The 18,605-nt window shown below is 52.7% G+C and overlaps 1 protein-coding gene across 5 annotated transcripts in view; it reads left to right on the forward strand.

Annotated features, from left to right (window-relative positions):
- The first annotated feature begins 1,001 nt into the window (after window positions 1–1,001).
- Window positions 1,002–18,605, forward strand: part of CTDP1 (CTD phosphatase subunit 1) — a 72,847-nt gene continuing 55,243 nt past the window's right edge. For 2 of the 5 annotated variants that reach the window (XR_005196340.1, XM_037729943.1), the window contains exons 1-3: window positions 14,850–14,868; window positions 15,697–15,780; window positions 16,509–16,602. Coding sequence is in view for 3 of the 5 variants with exons in the window: in XM_037729943.1 (XP_037585871.1) it covers window positions 15,740–15,780; window positions 16,509–16,602 (135 nt within the window). In the remaining 2 variants the exon portion in view is untranslated. Of the gene's footprint in view, window positions 1,466–14,849; window positions 14,869–15,696; window positions 15,781–16,508; window positions 16,603–17,160; window positions 17,431–18,605 lie in introns of those variants that run through there. The other 3 variants (XM_017504560.2, XM_017504563.2, XM_017504567.2) reach the window with 3 other exon arrangements.

The raw sequence follows: 18,605 nt of genomic DNA on the forward strand, positions 1-18,605 counted from the left end.
TGAAAAACCACAGCCCAGAGCGGCCTCCCGCCTCCCGCCTGGGCCCCCAGGAGCCGGCCACGTGTTCACGAATCTGTTTCAGGGACCGGTCTCGCCCTGCCGCGCAGGCTGGTCTCCAGCCACCGGCTCGGGTGATCCGCCGGCCTCAGCCTCCCACAGCGTGGGACTCCGGGCCGGGCCGCCCGCCTGCCCCCCAACTCGTTATTTCATGTAAATTCCCGATGAACGTGGAAACTGCCTCTTCTTGCAGCTGATGCTCATCCGGGTTCGCCCGGGGCCGCTGCGACCACGCGCCGGTGCCCGCTCTCCCGCTGCGGTCGCTCGGATTTTCCGAACCCACCAGGGGCTTCCGGGCGCCTTGTCCCAGGCGGGTCCACCGCCTGCGCAGGCCGAAGGCGGCGCCCCTGCCCCTGCGCTTCCGCGTGGAAGGGGAGGTCGGAGGAAGAGCAGACCGCAGCCCATAAGCTCCCGCGGCGTTGGGTCCGTGCGGGACACGCCGCACGGACACCCGGACGCCGACCGCCTCAGGTCTCTGGGACCGTGGCGCGCACGGCATGCTGGGACCCGTAGTCTCGCGACGTTGGACTCGCAGGGCGCGACGGGAGTCGAGGAAAGCGGCTCGCGGTGCATGCCGGAACTCGTAGTCTCAGGAGGTCGGGTCTCGACGCGAGACGGGGTAACGGGACGCACGCCCGCGTTGAACGCTGGGACTTGTAGTCCCGCCATGGCCTACCCGCGGTGCACGCCGGGATACGTACTTCCGAGCTCGGCGGGATCCTCACTGGGACCGGAGGACAGTGGTCCGCGCTGCATGCCGCTTCTCCACGGCTCTGGCGCTCCGAGGATGGGTAGGGCGCAGGAAAGCAGTTAACCCGGGCCGGCGCGCAGGCTTGGTCCCAGGTGAGAGCCGTCCCCGACCCCTCGCGGCGCTCCTGTTTGCACGCGCACGTACGGCAGCACGCACGCGGCGCCCCGGCCGTGACGTCACGCGCCCTCCAGGAAGTCGGCGCGGGCCGAGCGGCGGGTGGAAGCCGGTGCCGAGAGGAACTGCAGTGTCGCCGCCTGGGTCGGGTCGCCGCGGGGGGCGCCGCGCTCTGAGCGCCGCGCAGGCCCCGTAGCGACCGCCCGTCCGCCCTCTGTCCACGATGGAGGCGCCGTTCGCGGGCCATGTTCCCGCCGAGGGTGCCCCGACGGCGGCTGTGGCCGAGGTGCGCTGCCCGGGGCCCACGCCGCTGCGCCTGCTGGAGTGGAGGGTGGCGGCCGGCGCGGCCGTGCGCATCGGCTCGGTGCTGGCCGTGTTCGAGGCCGCTGCCGCCGCCTCCGCGCAGCCCGCCGGCGTCCCCCAATCCCGTGCAGTCTCCGGGGGCTGCGTGCGCCCGGCGCGGGCAGAGCGCAGGCTGAGGTCGGAGCGCGCGGGCGTGGTGCGGGAGCTGTGCGCGCAGCCGGGCCAGATGGTCGCCCCGGGGTAAGTGCGCCGGGCCGAGCGGGGCCGAGGGCGGGCGGGCGGTGGTTCGTTACCGGGCCCTTTGGTGGGCAGGGGCGCCCCAGGGGACGGGGCGATAAGGCGGGACGCAGGCACTACGCCTTTCCCCTAAACCGGGTAGCGACCACCTGTGGTTTTACCAGTGGGGAGCATTTTGAGGTAAAAGGGGAGGGTCCCGCATGGCGACCCCAAGTTGCTGTTTGGGAAAACGATGGTGTTTGTTTCTTTTCTTCTGCCGCGATCGGCCCCGCCCCCTCCTTTAGCTCCACCTTTGTGAGTTAGGAAAACTCCTGGGTGGCTGTGAGCACAGTCATCGGGCAGGCTCCAGACCTGTTATTGAAATATAAACTGTTGGGTGTGTGCACATCTTTAAGTTTTTGTAAACTTTGTGAAACGCAGTTGTAAAACCTGGTGCAGTCGTGCTTCGTGGCTGCGGGACGGGCGGAAACCAGGCCTTGCAGCAAAGGCAGTGGCCCATGGTTGACCACTGTGGGCACTGTCTCAGGCTGCTTCAAGGTGACAGGGTAGTACGTGGTCGTGTGACAGACTGCACAGCTGTCGGTACCTGTGCTTTGATCCCATACGGGGGTGTCCTTCTGTAACATGGAAGTGTCCAACCATGTCTGTGTCTACCTTTTGTATTCTGGGATAGGCGGCACATGGGCACGTGTGTTGTGAGAACAGAAACTCCAGTGAGAGGTGGGCACTCCAGCCTGCGCCAGGCGTGAGCTCCCTCTGGGAATGGTGCCACTCCTAGGGACGCCATCTCACCCTCATCTGCAGTCACTGGTCCTCGTTCCTGTGGCTTGCAGTGACGCTGTTTTGGTGAGGATCTGCTACGCACCTGCTTCTGCAGGAGTGAGGACGGGTACAGGGCATCTGCCATCACAGCCCCAGAAGGTCCTGGCTCCGCTTCGTTTGGAGACATAGCCTGGGTCCTTGACGCTCGGCACAGGCGCCCACTTCTGTCCCCTCCATGCTGGTGGGTGGGGTTGGGAGGTTCGGGGCCGTGCTTCCCAGGAAATGCCTGCACAGCTTCCTCTGTAAGCACTGGCCATACCTCCGAGGATAGTGGAGGCAGACCTCAATGCTGGTGTATTCCCTGCGCAGAAAACCCCAGGATGGAAGAGCCTTCTGATGTTTCGTTTGTTCTCTGATTGTACGGAAAGGGTCACTTTGACCTAGGCAGGTGGGTAACTTGGTTATGTGGCCAATTAGTATTGAAACTCCATGTTCAATCAGCCTAGTGAGTAAAATCAACCAGTACATCAGCTAGCCAAGTAATTAGTTAATCACATGTTCCCAGCAGTCAGCAGTGTTTACGGGGAGGTGCTGTTTGAGATCTTGGGGTACCTCACAGCACTGATTAGTCACGGCCCTTTGAGAAACTGATGTAATATCATTTCTCCTCAGATGGAACATCTTTGTGGCACCAGGTGTTCCTCTGATTCCCGGAGGCTCATCTCTCTGCCACTGGTCCATGGATGGCAGGTGAATCCCTGCCTTAGAGAAAGCCACAGACTGTGTTACCTGGAATTCAAGGTGCCTCCTTCCCCATTTTTGTGTACTCCTGTGAGTTTGTGTACTGGGCTTTTGTGAGCATTCTGGGGAGTATGGTAGTGTGACGTCAGTATTTCTGGAGGTGTTCCTGCCCGTGCAGTGAGCATGGGTGCCATAGATCCAGGAAGGAGCAGCTGGCAAAGGCATTAGTCTAAAGCCCTGTGTGTGTGTGCCCTGGGAGTTCTGGTCGTCTCTTTGGAATCGGGTTCCTGCCTCGAGGTTGCATTAGGTAGCTGAATTCGGGAGGTGCATTTGCAGCAGGAGTCCGTGCTGCTGACAGCTCCGTGTGGTTGTGTGCGGTCCGGATGAAGCTGCCCTGGCTCTGGGGCTGCTGTCTGGAGATGTGTTGGCCTCTGCAAAATGCCTGCTGCACCTTTGTGGAACACAGTTGAAAATTACTAGATTAAGTCACTTGCTGACAGAGTTTGTGAAAAGGGTGGGTTACAAGTGCGTTTCTCTGGCAGCCCACTGTGGTGGGAGTAGTGCCCTGCAGTGTAGCCTCATGGTGATATCTCTCCGTGGAGAACTGCAGGTGGAAATCTCCGCAGCTTTTGCTTAAAGCCCGACAGTGATGGATTTCTCCACTTTGTGAGTTCCAGCTCTGTAGTTCTTTATACACAGTTTACAGCAGACCTTTGAACAACATGGTTTGTTGTTTGAGGGTCACCTTTATGTGGATGTTTTTCAGCAGGTCGTCTGTTCTCTGCATCCGTGGGTTCCATGTCTGACACTCTTTGTTGAGTGTGGAGCACAGCCTGTTTATACAGAAGGCTGACTTTCTGAATTCGTGGGTTCTCAGGGCCGATGCGGGACCTGAGTATCTCTGGAGTTTGGTATCTGAAGGAGTCCTGGAGCCAGTCCCCACGGATACTGAGGGTGACTGATTACATGTGGAAGTCTTTCTGAAACAGATTGTGCCGCTTTGTGATGAAGTGGAGAATATTGGGTGTGATTGCATCCTAACATGGGAAGGTGCTGGCCATGAGTTTAGTCCTTGTTTCTCTGACTCTTCTGGGATGTTGGTTGGTGAAGAGCCATGTCCCTTCCTCCAGCGAGCCTGAGTCACACCACTTTCACTTAAAAGGTTTTTCCTGTGTTTTTCTTTTTTTCTCTGATTGCTGGCGTGGCCATTTCCAGCAGCAGCTTCATGGTTCTTTGAGGCTGGAAGGTGAGGATGTCAGGGAAGAGGAACTGTCCAGAAACCTTCCGTGCTCTGCTCACCAGCCCGGGTGTTTGACTTTCACTAAGCAAGTTCCCAGGATTGCACATGGACTGCTTTAGAATTGACTTACCTTGACCAGCTCCAAAAGTTTTCTTGAAGTTACAGGTTCCTGAGATATTTATGTGGGAGAGCAAGCATTTGATTGAAGTTTGTTTTAAATTAAGTTTGTAGACTGATTATTTTGAGTCGATCCCTAGACAACGCCTTTCAGATGATGTACATGATACACCCTTGTACAGACAAGCATGGGCAGAATCCACAACTGCTTTTGAGGAAGTTCTGACCCTGACTTCAGCTCATCCATGTGTGAGGGCAGGGGAGGTGCAGAATCTGCTCCTGGGCCTGTCCTGAAAAAAAGAGTCTTCCCCCTGTTTACATGGACCTCCGAGCACCGACGGAACCCCGTGGCTCTTGGTTAGAGAGAGCAGGTCCTTTGCAGCTGACGGATCAGAAACTCAGGTGTCAGAAACAGGGTTTCAGGGTGGCTGCCTGAGGAATATGTGGGCAACCTTACCAGCCAAGAGCAAACATGGGAATTCTGCCTTGATGTGGCACCTGTGGGAAGGCCACACAGTTTGGATCCCTTGAGGGATCATTGGGCCTCAGCATGCCCTGCTGGCTGTGTGGTGAGCCTTTGGAGAAAGTCTTGGGACAGGCAGCCCACAGTTTCCCCAGGAGTGGTGTTGAGGACATTGCTGACAGGTGTGGAATTCACGGCGCGGACTGTGGTGTCTCTCTTGAGGCTTGGCTGCTGTCTTCACCCTGTGGGTGTTGCGGATTGGCTTCTGGTCCACACGGCTTTGGGACTGGGGGGTGCCTACCTGTTATTATTCCTTCATCTTGATCTTTTCACAGGACTTATAAAAATACTTATTTTTTAGGAACAACGGGAAGTATCTTGAAAAGATACTGTTAAATCTGTTAAACTGGCGCTTTCCGAGAGCAGACAGTGGCAGCAGCCTGAGTGTGCATGTAGGGCTGAGCTTGGGTGTCTGCACATGTGCCATCGCCTTAGTGAAGGTGGCTCTTGACCCCACTGGCCACCAGCTCTTAATGCTAACTATTTAGCTGAGACTGTGTTTCAGAAACTGAGAGGTGTGGGTGTGGCTTGTATACATGCAGCCAGCGCACTCACAGTGCCGAGGAAGCAGAGTACATAGCAGAGTACGTGCCGAGCCTGAGTATGGATTAGAGCGTCAGTCTCAGCAATCCTTCCTAGCTCGGAATTGTAACAAAGAAAGAGGAATCCCACATGGGTATGTGTATGTGAGCCTTGTGTAGTGTTGATTACTGAGGCAGAGCGCTGCAGAGAGAGGGAATGGAGCCCGTGGCTCCATCAAACCTCCCTAGAGAAATAGCAGGTGTGAGTGAATCTGTGAAAAGCACCAGCACTATCCAGGCAAGGTATGGTTGTGTCCTTGTCACCTGCATTGTTGTGATCAGCAGCGTTCGTCCTAACGACATCAATGGTTATTTTTAGACAAAGAACCATTCTGGGAGCTTAAAAACACTGCATTTGGTATAGTTGCAATAATCACTAGATTGTCGTTTTGATTTTTATTAAGATTGTATGTTTTTATAGGGCTTCATCCTGTCTGGCAGAAGTAAGAACTTCCTTACTCTATAGGAAAGAAACAGATTCTAAGAAGTTTGGACCTGCCCTGCCCCTTACAGCGTGTGAGGGTCCTGGTGAGGAGGAAGGTGCAGGCACCTTGGGGTGAGCTCAGGACCCTGAGAGAGCCTCAGTCCTTGGTTCTCCCTGTGCTACTCTCTGTGAACCAGGTTTCATCCCTGGAGATTCCCAGTTCTGGGGGAGTAGCTAGAACAATAGTGTTTATCTGCTTTTATAATACTTACGTGGAATAGAATTATTTTAATAGAAAATATTCTGACAAGTCCCTATCCTTCAGAAACTCTTTTTTTCCCCTCAAATCTCTTTGCTTTGTTCTTTCTCTGGCTACTCCGAGGGGGATATTTAAGTCTCCAAAGAAAGGGGAAAGTACCTAAAATAGTCAGGGAGCTGTGGTGACCAGTAAGAGCTAACAGGTGGAGGCTGCGTGCGAGGGTCGATGGTGGCTCACTTTGCCTGTGCTTTTCTAGCTGTCCACAGAAAGAGCCTCTTCGGCAGCCGGCACAGGGTGTGAGAGTGCTGCAGAAAAGCAGGAAAACAATTGCTGAGTAAAATGAAGATCATTCCAACAATAAAAGTATTGCTATCTTTATTGCTTTGCAGATTTTAGAATAAAAATCTTTGAGAAATAGTCATAAAGATAGAATAGCCTACAACCTAAGATTATTCCCCACCCCCTTCATTGTTCTCTACTTAAGAGGCAGAAGCTTCTGAAATTCTAAATGTGGTTCAGTCAGTGCACGGACATCGTCAGCTCTGCATCTTGTCCTGGAAATAAGGAAATGTCGTTTTCATACTGGTACCAAGAATCTTGATGAATTGGCAGTTCTTTTAGTAAATAATTTTATTCTTCCCTCCTGACATCTGCGCTATTTAAAGGATACTTTTTTTTTTTTTTTTTTGTCCTGAGTGAAGGATGATACTTTTAAGAAGATCTTTGTGTCTGACATTTGGGAGGTTGTCACTCTTGTCAACCATTAAACTTGGGTGAGTTGCCCTTCAGACGTTCTGCTTTGTTTTCCCCACTTTTCACCTGACAGAAAACCACTGGGCCTTGTCACTTCCTTGGCTTTGTGGCTTCGTGTACACATGTGGTTTACCTTTGTCAAGGATTTTTAGGCATCTCTGACCTGATCCTTTAGGTAAGGGTCTTTGAAGCATGTCTGCCTAGAAATCATCTGTAGGCTGCAGATGTTTCGTGTGCAGTGTCAGATTTCTCTCCATGTTCGCGGCTTCTTTAGTGTTAAAGTGGTTACATGCAGTTATCTGGTATCTGAGTACAGAGAAATGGATGAATTCTCAGTTTTATGTGTATTTTAAAAGTGCACAAATATATTAAAACTAAAAACAAGTGATGCAAGTTATTTGTCTCAGAAAAAGTGGTTTTTATGTTTCAGGGAGAAAGAGACCATAGAAAAGAATGGAACCAAAGGGTTTCAAGGGATTCGGGTGATATTTTTTAAAGGATAGATGTACTTTTTAAAGATTGTGAAGAGATGGTCTTGATAGATTTTAAAATATCATGTATTTAGCATCATATATGTACAAAATTCCTTTCAATTTTAAGAGGAACTAGAGCTACAATGTAACTTATTTGATATTTGTAATATTTTTGAAGTAGACTTTAAAAGACTCGGTTGTTGTCCTGCAGTGCTTTAAATGTTGACTAATGCTGGAGTTGTGCTATTTTGACGCGGCTTTGTGCTGACTAGAATCTGGCGGGAATGGTGGAGTCAGTTACTGAGTTGGTGCGCACCAGCGCTTTGGTTTTGTCAGCTCACTGGTGGGTGCACGCTGTGACAATTGGCTTTTTGTCTTGAGCATACCACCGGGGTGCTTAGAGTGTTTTCAGGCTGGAAGCATTTGACACCATGGCTCTCTGAGGTCTGTTGAGGTTCTGAGGCAGGGACCTTCCTTGCAGGTCTGTCTACCCAGCAGAGAGGGCAGTGGGGTCTGAATGATGTGGCGCACCCGGCACCACATGACTGTGAGACGTGGCTGGTTCTAGACCACAGTGGCTGTGCTGAAACTTCCCCACCGTGGCTCTGTGTGGATGTCTGCGGTGTTGGGAATTGGGCTGGCCTGCCCTGTTCTAGCTTCCTCTTCACATTCCCCAGACTGTGCTTCACAGCCGCAGCTTCTGTGACTGTTCAGAGCCCCACATGCGCAGGTTCTCCGGGATGGCTGCGTCTGGGCGCTGGGGACAGAGCCAGGCGCAGAGCATGAGCCACGGCTGACAACTGCACTGCTGTGGGCACAGCACTGGACTCCAGCTGGGGCCTGGAGCTGGAGCACACAGTCCCGTGGAGCACCTGCCACCCCTGTGGCTACGCAGAAGACGGAGCAACTACACCTGTTCTTTTCAGCCTCTTTGTTTTCTGTTTTGAGATGAAGTTTCACTCTTGTTGCCCAGGCTGGAGTGCAGTGGCACAATCTCAGCTCACTGCAACCTCCGCCTCTTGGGTTCAAGCAATTCTCCTGCCTCAGTCTCCCTAGTAGCTGGAACTACAGGCACACACCACCACGCCTGGGTAATTTGTGTAGTTTTAGTAGAGATGACTCGAACTCCTGACCTCAGGCGATCCACCTGCCTCAACCTCCCAAAGTGCTGGGATTACAGGTGTGAGCCCCCACACCCAGCCACTCAGGCTCTTTTGGGACATAATTTCTGACTTCAAAGTTGCAAGAACAGTGCACAGAATTCTCACATCAGCTTTGCACCAGGTTCCACGAATGTTAGTGTTTTGCTGTGTTTGCTTATGTTTCTCCATGCACACACACATTTCCCTGGGGTTGGAGAGTTAGTTGCAGGTGTGATGTCACTTTACCCCTATTTCAGTTTCCTAAAAACGAAGATATTCTCTTACATAACTGCTGTACAGTTACCAAGATCAGAAACGAACATCCATCCAGTGCGGTTCTCTGCTCTACAAATTTTCCGTAGTCCTGATACAGTCCTCTGTCACAAAGGCAAACCCTGGAGCCCACATTGCATCAGTGGTTGGACTGTCACAAGTCAGCTCCTCTGTCTTTCTTTCTTCTGGCATCGTTGCCTGGTTTTGTAGGACGTCCCTCAGTTAGATTGCAGTTGTGTGCACTCGGTAAGGCTGGGTAAGGCTGTCCAGGGCAGCCCTTGGTGAAGGTGGTGTCTGCCAGATTTCTGTTGCAAAAAGTTACTACTTTTCTTATTGTAATTGAGTATCTTGTAAGAGATACTTTGTTGCTACATAAATACCTTACATTCTCACCAAGCTGACCCACCATTTTGGGTAACTGTCAATGATTCCTTTTGGAATCTCTTCATTTCTAGGATGATTGTCCAGTGGTGATGCTCTTGATTCCAGCATTTCTTCTCCATTTTCTGGTTGGCTTTCTACTGTAAGAACAGCTCAGGCTGGCTGCGTGGCTCATCACGCTTGTGATCCAAGCACTTTGGAAGGCCAAGGTGAATGGATCACTGGAGGTCAGGAGTTTGAGACCAGCCTGGCCAACATCATGAAACCCTGTCTTTACTAAAAATAGAAAAATAGGCATGGTGGTGTGTGCCTATAGTACCAGCTACTCAGGAGGCTGAGGCAGGAGAATCACTTGAACTAGGGAGGCAGAGGTTGGAAGTGAGCCGAGATCACGCCACTACACTAAACTGGGTGACGGAGTGAGACTCAAAAAAAAAAAAAAAAAAAGAGCAAATAATTAGCATGTCTATTTAGCAGCGTAGGCTCATGGCTTCTTATTTTATTTAATGGATCATAATCTGTTAATGTTACTATTTGCCTTGACATATCACGTATCCCAGGTGTGGCCGGCGGGGTCCCCATGGTGCCGGTTCCTGGCAGCTGACTCCCGGCACACTGCCGCCGTCGGTGCATAACACATTCTGGGCTGCAGCTGTCCCGGCCACAGCCCTGGAATCAGCTAGTCTCTAACAAGTCCTGCTTCCTCTTAGTGGAGAATCCAAGATCTAGGTGCAAAAAATACACTCTTCCTCTGAATACATTTCTATACTCAGAACGTTGGAACTTAGAGAACACCCTTGAGCCCTCCTCATCTGTAAAAGGAAGGGGAGGGTTGGACCCACCTGGAGCAGGTGCTCAGAGGTGATGGCATCCGTGGTTCAGATGCAGCCCGTAGCCCTATCTGATGTGCCCACGCCTCGGACCTCCCCCAAGAGAGCTGAGAGCCCAGAACCCATAGACTTGGGTACTTACTGTACTTGTGTATTTTGAGGAAAATAACTTGTTTAGAGGTCGTATGTCATGGCTTTCTCATGGATTTTCTTTAGGACAAACCAGAAAACATTTACTGGCGATTGATTTGACATTTTTGGGCTGAGCTCTTTGGTTGGGGTGTTTTTACGTTTGCATCAGTATTAAAGAATCCACAGTGCGTTGCTCCCCTTTGTAAGGTGTGGAGATGTTTCTCTGCTTGGAGCGTGGAGGCTGGAATAAGAACGCACAGTGCTGTTCACCCCTGTTTTGTGTCAGCGTCTGCAAAGATGAAGCATAGAAATGACTTGTATTAAAAAAGATGTTTTGTCTGCTCGCTGTCTACACGTGTGTTTCCTGGCCTTTGCACACACAGATCTTCTGGGCCAGGTAGCCTGGCCGGGGCATCCTGCAGGCCTGTGGGATGCAGAGCAGCATCCCTGCCTCCAGGTGTGACATCGGGAGTGTCTCCAGCCACTGCTTCCTGGGGGAGTAGAGCCTGCACTAGAATAAGACAGGCAGAACCTTTCAACCCCAGTACAGGAGGTTACTGACTCTCTCATGTGATCCATATGTGAACAATTTTCTAGAGAAGGCCAGCGCTTGGTCCATGTTGCTGAGGGCCTGGGGGGTGCTGCCATCACTGGGCGCGGGTGCCCTTGGCGTCAGGGCCTTGGCTCTGCCACCAGGACCTTGCATGGTCTTCATTTCCAGCCCTGACCTGCTTCCTCCTCGTCTGTCAAGACCCAGCTGTTACATCTTCTGATGCTGTTCTAGAAGCTGCCTTCCTCCTCATGTGGAATGAGGCATCTACCATAGTCACCCTGCCTGTGAGCACCTCAGTCCAGCAGTCGCTCGTCTGGTTCATGTTAGATTGTTGGTGACAGCAGGCAGTGCATGCCTGAGTCAGCTTATGGTCGACTTTCTTCGGACCTCAGGCTGAGCTGATGGCCCAAGGGAGGCTGTTTGTGGGGAGCAGGGCCAGCTTACACTTGCTCTTAGACCTGTGCTGGGGGAGGGAACCTGCCCAGGTGGCACCTGGCCTTGCTACTATCCCTTCCTTGGAGCAGGAGGCCCCCATCCTTTGTGACAGCCTAGGGTCACTCTGTGAGGTGTCACACAGGACTTGGAGTGGGGGACAGGGGACAGCTCCCAGGCAGGACTAGGGGTAGGGAATGGGACATCTCCCAGGTAGAACTCAGGGTGGAGAACAGGGGACAGCTCCTAGGCAGGACTCAGGGTGGGGAACGGGACATCTCCCAGGCAGGACTCAGGATGGGGAACAGGGGACAGCTCCTAGGCAGGACTCAGGGTAGGGAACAGGATATCTCCCAGGCAGGACTCGGGGTGAGGAACAGGGACAGCTCCCAGGCAGGACTCAGGGTGGGGGACAGGGGAGAGCTCCCAGGCAGGACTCGGGGTGGGGATCAGTGGGCAGCTCCCAGGCACGACTCAGGGTGGGGGGTGGGGGACAGGGCACAGGACTTGGGGTGGGGGACAGGGGACAGCTCCCAGGCAGGACAGGAGCAACTCTTCAAAGACAGAGGCTGGTGGGCGGGGGAGGTGGAGGATTGGAAGAAACGTCTGTGTGTCTGGCCGTGTAGACCAGGCTGAAGGTAGACAGGAGGGTGTGGCCATGTTTCCTCTGTGCCGGCAGCTGAGTCGGGTCAGGGCCTGGTTGCTTTGGTGAGGGCAAAGGCTGATTGACTGCCACCGAAAGCCAAACCCAGCGGTTTCTGTACAAATTGACTAGCTGGTTCTGCAATTTGTATGGAAACCCTGGGAACCTCGAATAGAAATTTTGAAAGTGAACAAAGAGAACCCTTACTACCTGGTGTCAAGACCTGTCACAAAACTACAGTAGCCGCGGTAGTGTGATGTTGGTGTAAAGACAGATGCGCACCATCAGCATGGGAAACAAGAGTCCAGACTCTCAAACATCTCGTCAGTTACCCACAACAGTGCCTGGGAGCTGAACGAGGAGCTCTGGCCTTTGAGCAGTGGTGCTGAATGCAAATGCACCGTCGTGCCTCTGGGGTGGGCAGAATGACCCCTCCCCACTGCTGATGGGAGATGTGACGGTGGAGAAGGGAACCAGAGACAGCACTCACAAATACCCCACCCACTGTCTTCATCAGCTTTGAGGTGGCTGAGGACCACAGTGGCCAGGAGAGGCTGGAAGAGACAGGGACACAGGTTCTCTCCAGAGGTTGCAGGAGGGCCAGCTCTGCTGCAGCTGGTTTTCAGCCCAGCAAGACCCGATTCAGACTCCAGCCTCCAGAAGCAAGAGATCACGAGTGTCCAGCATTGTGCGCTGCTGCAGGAGGCACGTCACAGCAGCACCAGCATGCCTTCGGGGTCCACACGCAAGGAAGCATGCCTCAGCCTGTATCTTACCCATGTTAAAAATAACTTAGAAATAGATTACACACCTGAGCGTAAGGTAAATTCATACGGCTCTGAGAAAAGAATCTTAATGACTGGGTAAGACAAAGCTTTCTTAATAACAATACCAAAAATGGTGATGAATTGCACTTGAACAACGTTAAAAACTGTTGGTCTTTAAAAAACACTTCAGAATTGAAAGGTAGACGCCACATTGGAGAAACCCTTTGCAGAACACACACTCTGCAGGCATTTGGCAGCTGTTCATCTGTATGTGTGGAGCCCCTGTGGAGTTTCCTGGGCACCTCCGTGGGTCATTGGTCAGTCATGACTTTGAGTCTTTCTGGATTTCTCTGTTCCATGAGTTTATGATGTATGCCTGATAAGTTCTGAAGTCAGGTAGTGAAAGTTCTCTTTGTTAGTTTTCAAAATGGAGATTCTAGGTTTCCTGAATTTCCATGTAAATTTCAGAACCAACTTGTCAATTTCTAACCAAAAAACACCTGTTTATTGGTTAGGCTAGAAACACCATAGATCGTTCTTCATGCTAACGTGTTTAGGGGAGATTGGCAAAATCCTCCTAGTTCATTTTGAGGATTCCTGAAAAAATATTTCCCAAGCCATAAGTTTTAGTTTAAAAATGAGCAAAGCGAATAAATACGAACTGCCTGTTAGCTGTGCTCACAGAGGAGAGGGCACAGCAGGGGGCACCGGGCCCTTCCCGCCCTGGTTCCTCCGTAGGTGATACTTGATCACAAAACCTTGCCAAATGAGCTGGTTTACTTTGTGTTTCTTAACACCTGCGGCAGCATTGCTTGTTGAGCCGGAAGTCCTCTGTCAAGTTACAGAGACCCATGAATCTTCAGACCTGAGCTGCACCTGCAGCCTTGGGGCAGGAGCCTCGGGTGCTGTCACGGGTGGGCCATTTCCTCTCTTCCCCTTGCACGAGTGGAACGAGGAGCCCGCAGCGTGCTGGTGTGTGTGCTGCGTCCAGCAGGAGCTATGCAGGGTCTCCTTGCAGAAGCTGATTGCAAAGTGATGTCTGCTGGAGACTGGGGAAGCCTGTTCGAGGGGCCACGGCTCCCAAGTGGGGTTGCTGCTGGGACTGGGGCAGAAATGCCTGAGGAAAGGATGTGGGGCCATTGAGAGGACTGGGTTTGGGTGCTGGCGGTGGGGCCGCAGAGCCCTGTGGGTGGGCGGAAACAGCTCAGCCGGGAGTGGCTGAGCGCCAGGTGTCCGAAGGAGCCTGGATGTAAAGGCCCCAAGTGCAACTATGATGGTGGTGGGGACGCAGACTCCTGGGTGGGGATGGCCCCCGCAGCCTCAGCAAGCAGGGAGCAGGCGTCCCTGAGTCCTGTGCAGCCTGGTGGTGTCTTTGACCAGGTGTGGTGGCCGGGAGAGAGGATGGATTTTGGAATATCTGTGTATATACGTGACGAGATATCTTGGGGATGGGGCCCAAGTCTAAATGCAGAATTCATTTATGTTGAATGTCACTGTGTACACACAGCTTGAAGGTAATTTTGCACGGCCCTTGTGGCGGTTTCAGGCATGAAACGCAGCTTTGCTGCCTACCACACGGAGTCAGGAGTGGAATCTCCCCCGTGGCCTTGTCTCCATGCCCAGAAGGTTTCGGATTTAGGATATTTGGATTGGGAAAGCTCAGCCTGAACGTAAAAATTTAGATTCTTTTTTTAATGTAATTTAAAATTTCCCTGGTAATTTTCATTTTAAAAAATTTAGATTCTTACAATCGGTAAGAAGTGGTTGTTTTTAAAAAATATTTCCGAGAATTGAGGATTTACAGAATAGAGTTCTCAATAAAGTTCTCTTTGTAATTTTTTTAAATGACCCTCTCTGAGTTTCCGCCTGGGGTGCTGGTGGGAGGCTCTGTGAGCTTGTGGGGGCCAGGGAGTGTCATGGCTCCTGTGGTTGCTGAGCACACAGGAGGCGCGGGGGCAGGGCCGCCTTGTCCTGATCACTGTGCAGGGTCAGGATTAGGGTTCCAGGCCCAGAACCAGAACCCAGGGCAGCTCAGATTCTAGATGGTCGCTGGCAGCCCACTCCATCCCGAGGGTGGAGGGTGCGCTGTGTCTCCTCAGCACCGTTCCTCCTCCAGGATGATCTGCACACGCCCATCCTGTTCCCTCCCCAGGAAGAGCTCCCTTCCGCTCCCCTCCAGGATGCAGGCTACAGACACTGCCCCTGCCCCTCCGAGTCTCCCTGTACAGCCCGCTGAGGCACCATGGTCATGGAGGATGGGGCTCTGCCTTGTTCCCGCCTGCAGCCTGACCCTCATGCCCCCTTGCCCTCTCCATGACATGGCGGGGGGTATTCTGCATGCTCGGGGCCTGGAGTCCCAGTGGGCCGTGGGCCTGGAAAGGTCCTGTTGATGTATGTAGCTTGCCATGGGGGGTGCGGGGCTGCGAGCATCTAGGGGGTTGAACGCTGGGCAGCCTCTTGTCGGCAGGGTGTGGTTGTCAGAGCATCCTGGCCCGGAGCCGGGCATGGGGCTGCGAGCACCTAGGGGCGGGCGCTGAGTGGTGGGCTGCCTCGTGTCCACGGGGTGGGGTGCGGGCGTGGGGTCTGCGAGCACCTAGGGACAGGCACTGACTACTGGGCAGCCTCTGGTCTCGTAGCCTTCAGATTTTAGCACTTCCCAAGGCTTCTGATGACCACTGTTTGGACAAATAAAACAGTGTGTGTTTATATAAAACTAGGAATATTATAGTAGTTCTGTCAGCAAAATGTAGTTGCATCAGCTTCTTTCTAGATGGGAATTATTATGGGAGGTAATTTATTATTTTTTGATATTCTACCAAATTGTACCTTGTTGTATTGAATTAACCAAGTTTTAGATTGTATGGATTCTCTATCAGAAATGTCTAGAATCACACATAAATAGAGACAGCTTTCTGTTATCCCTGGGTCTCCTCACTGGACCAGATAGCCTCAGGTTTCCAGTCATTCCACGGGCAGCACAGGGTTGGTGTGGTGTGGTAGGGGTTGGTTTTTCATGAGCGAGACTTGTAGGTGGAAAGTTCTTGCATTTTATAGACAAAGAAATGCCCTCAAGAGTGATGTAACCTGCCTGAAAAGTTATGCAAGAGTTAGTATAGAATTGGTACAACACTTAGATTTTAAAATTCTCACTCGGGCTCTTCTGATGAACCAAGAGATTTAAAAATGTTCTTCCATTTGTGTTTTGTAGAGCGGTTCTGGTGAGATTAGAAGGATGTAGCCACCCAGTTGTCATGAAAGGCCTGTGTGCTGAATGTGGCCAAGACCTCACCCAGTAAGTATCCGGAAGAGTGAGACCACTGCCTGCCGGAGCTCGAGGTGGTGGCCTCTGAGGGGTCCGGGAAGCAGTGCTGGGGACACAGTGAGGGCTGCTGGTTTCCTGGCGGCAGGTGCAGACATCTCCCTTGGGCCCCACCCAAGTCCCACTCAGTGGGTTTCCTTAGGAGGCGGTTCTTCCTGTTCCATTGCGTAACTTCCTGTTCTGTTCTGTCACTCCAGCCTCAGGCTGTTCTCAGGTGTGGGAAGCGGGGGCTGGAGGGCTGAGACCTGTTTTCTCCTGACTGTGAGGATGCTGATAGCTGAGTGTCTGGAGCAGCCCCTCCCTCAGGGCAGCCTGTGCTGCTCCTCCCCGAGTGCCCCCACCTCTAATGCCAAGTGGTTTCTCGGATTTATCACTTGTGCAGTGGGAGGCGCGGCAGCTTCGTTTTCTGCATTTTCACGTTTGAGGGCCTCTTCCTCATTCTGTGCGACTTTGCAGTTTGTTTTCATGAAGAACTGGCTCTGAGTGCGTGAGTGGCCACGAGCTCAGTGTTTTCACCAGGTTTCCTGTCTGTCTTTAAACAGTGGAGAATGTTTCCACAGTTGCTGACAGAATCCAGTTCTGCTCTGAGATAGCAGCATGTGCCCCTTAAGACATCAGTTGGAATCCCATCACTTAAAGCTCAGTGTGCCTCTGTGTGCGGTGACTCAGCTGAAAGCCCTGAACCTGTCCTTCACTCACAGGTTGCAGAGTAAGAACGGGAAGCAGCAGGTGCCGCTGTCCACGGCCACCGTGTCCATGGTGCACAGCGTGCCGGAGTTGATGGTGAGCTCCGAGGTGAGCTGGGCGTCTGCGGCTGCTGTTCCGAGGAGGGCGGCTGCAGAGAGCACGGACTTGCGGTTGTGGTCGTTGCTGGAACAGCCCCTCGTCACAGAGGTGACTTACGGGGGTGCTGCCTTCCTGAGACAGGGGTGGCCGCCCTCGATCCTACACAGACAAGTCTGCCCTCAAAAGCAACTCGGGACCCCTCGGCTGTGCGACCTGCATGTCGGGACCTCTGGGTGCTGCTGCTGCAGCTCTGTACAGCCAGGCTCAGCCTGGGGTCCCTTGAGCCAAGTCCTAAGGGACAAGACAGCTGCTGGTGGAGCTCAGGAGGTGGCCACACCATCAAGGCGTGTGCCGGACAAGGCGGAAGGGCAAAGTGTCTGTCAGGGCAGATGCTGGCAAGGGGTCGGTGGTGGGGAGGGTGGTACTTTATTGTCTTCCAGGAGCTGCTGCTGCTGGTGCCAGTAGGAAGCTGGCTTGGGAGAGTGGGCGCATGCAGTGGGGTTTGGGGGGTCCCAGGGGTGTTTGCCTTGTAGCTGACAGGAGAGCCCACGGGAGTTGTGGGGAGGAGAGAATGGGCAGGTGTTTGTGCGCCCAGTTGACAGTGAGATGGGTTTTTATCTTTGAGTGTCTACGCCTCATTTATGTATTTCAGGAGTTGCTGGGGGCACTGTTGGTCAGCGGCTCTGGGCATCTCCTGTGCTCAGGGTTGGACCTGTGCTTGAGGCAGACGCCATCTCCCCGACCTCGCTTCACCCTGTGGGTGAAAATGCTCTGGTAGCCAAGAAAAACTAGTTTGTGATTTTACAGACTTTCAGGGCTGCACAGTTTTGTAAATAGGTAAAACACTTTCCAGTGTTATGATTTTAGTAAATTCGTGCTTTTAAATGGTAGACACCGATTTTAATCTTTTTATGGGAAAAACAAAATGCCAGATACATGATTCTGGGTTTTCTGAATTACCAAACTTTAGACAAATGTAAACGTGTGTGCATCAACCAAAGTTGGCAAGTTTGGGGTGAAGGGAGGAGAAAGTACCCCATCTCCTCCATAACAGGGTACCTGCCGGCACCTTTGTGCGTTTCCTTTCAGGGACGGCCATGGGAGGAGGTTCTTCCTGAACAGGACCGGGATTTTGTTTGTGAAGAGTGAGGGCCAGTTGCAGTGACAAGGACAGCGTGACGCATCTGGAGCGTTGCATCCCGTGTGCTGCACCCCATGCTGGGCTTCTGATGCTGGGCGGCTGGGCCCTTGTTAGGAGCTCTGCTCTGGGCCTGGCATGGAGGGACACCCCCGATACGCCATTGCCAGGCCCCAGGTCTCTTCGAGACACAGGAATAGGCTGATTGTGGGGGGTTCTGAATGCAGCGCCCTCACCAGTCTCTGCTGCCCAGCCTGGGCTGCCCAGCGTCTTCCTCCTCCCAGCCAGCTGACTTGGTTTCTTTCTTAATTTTGCAGCTCACATTCATTGAGTGGTCCATAGCGTTGAATCCAACTTTTTTTTTTGAGACGGAGTCTTCCTGTGTCACCCAGGCTGGTGTACAGTGCTGTGATCTTGGGTCACTGCAACCTCCATCTCCCGGTTCAAGTGATTCTTCTGCCTCAGCCTCCTGAGTAGCTGGGACTAAAGGCATATGCCACCATAACTGGCTAATGTTTTGGGGGGTTTTTTGTTGTTTTGGGGGGTTTTTTTGTATTTTTAGTAGAGATGGGATTTCATCATATTGGCCAGGCTGGTCTTCAACTCCTGACCTCGTGATCCACCGGCCTCGGCCTCCCAAAGTGCTGGGATTACAGGCGTGAGCCACCGCACCCGGGCTCAATCCAACTTTTATGGAAACAGCCAGTTTCTCTTCCCCTCCATTTTCATTGGCTCATGTGTTTACCTGAATTATAAAATGATGGTCACAAGTGAGGCTGCCATGACCAGGTTGGTGACCCAGCACAGGCCGTGGGGAGTGCTAGGGTCCGGAGAGGAACATGTCGGTATCGTTTTGTGTTTCTTTTTTTTTTGG

Source organism: Cebus imitator, unplaced genomic scaffold (genome assembly GCF_001604975.1).
Source record: "Cebus imitator isolate Cc_AM_T3 unplaced genomic scaffold, Cebus_imitator-1.0 Scaffold324, whole genome shotgun sequence".
Lineage (NCBI taxonomy): Eukaryota > Metazoa > Chordata > Mammalia > Primates > Cebidae > Cebus > Cebus imitator.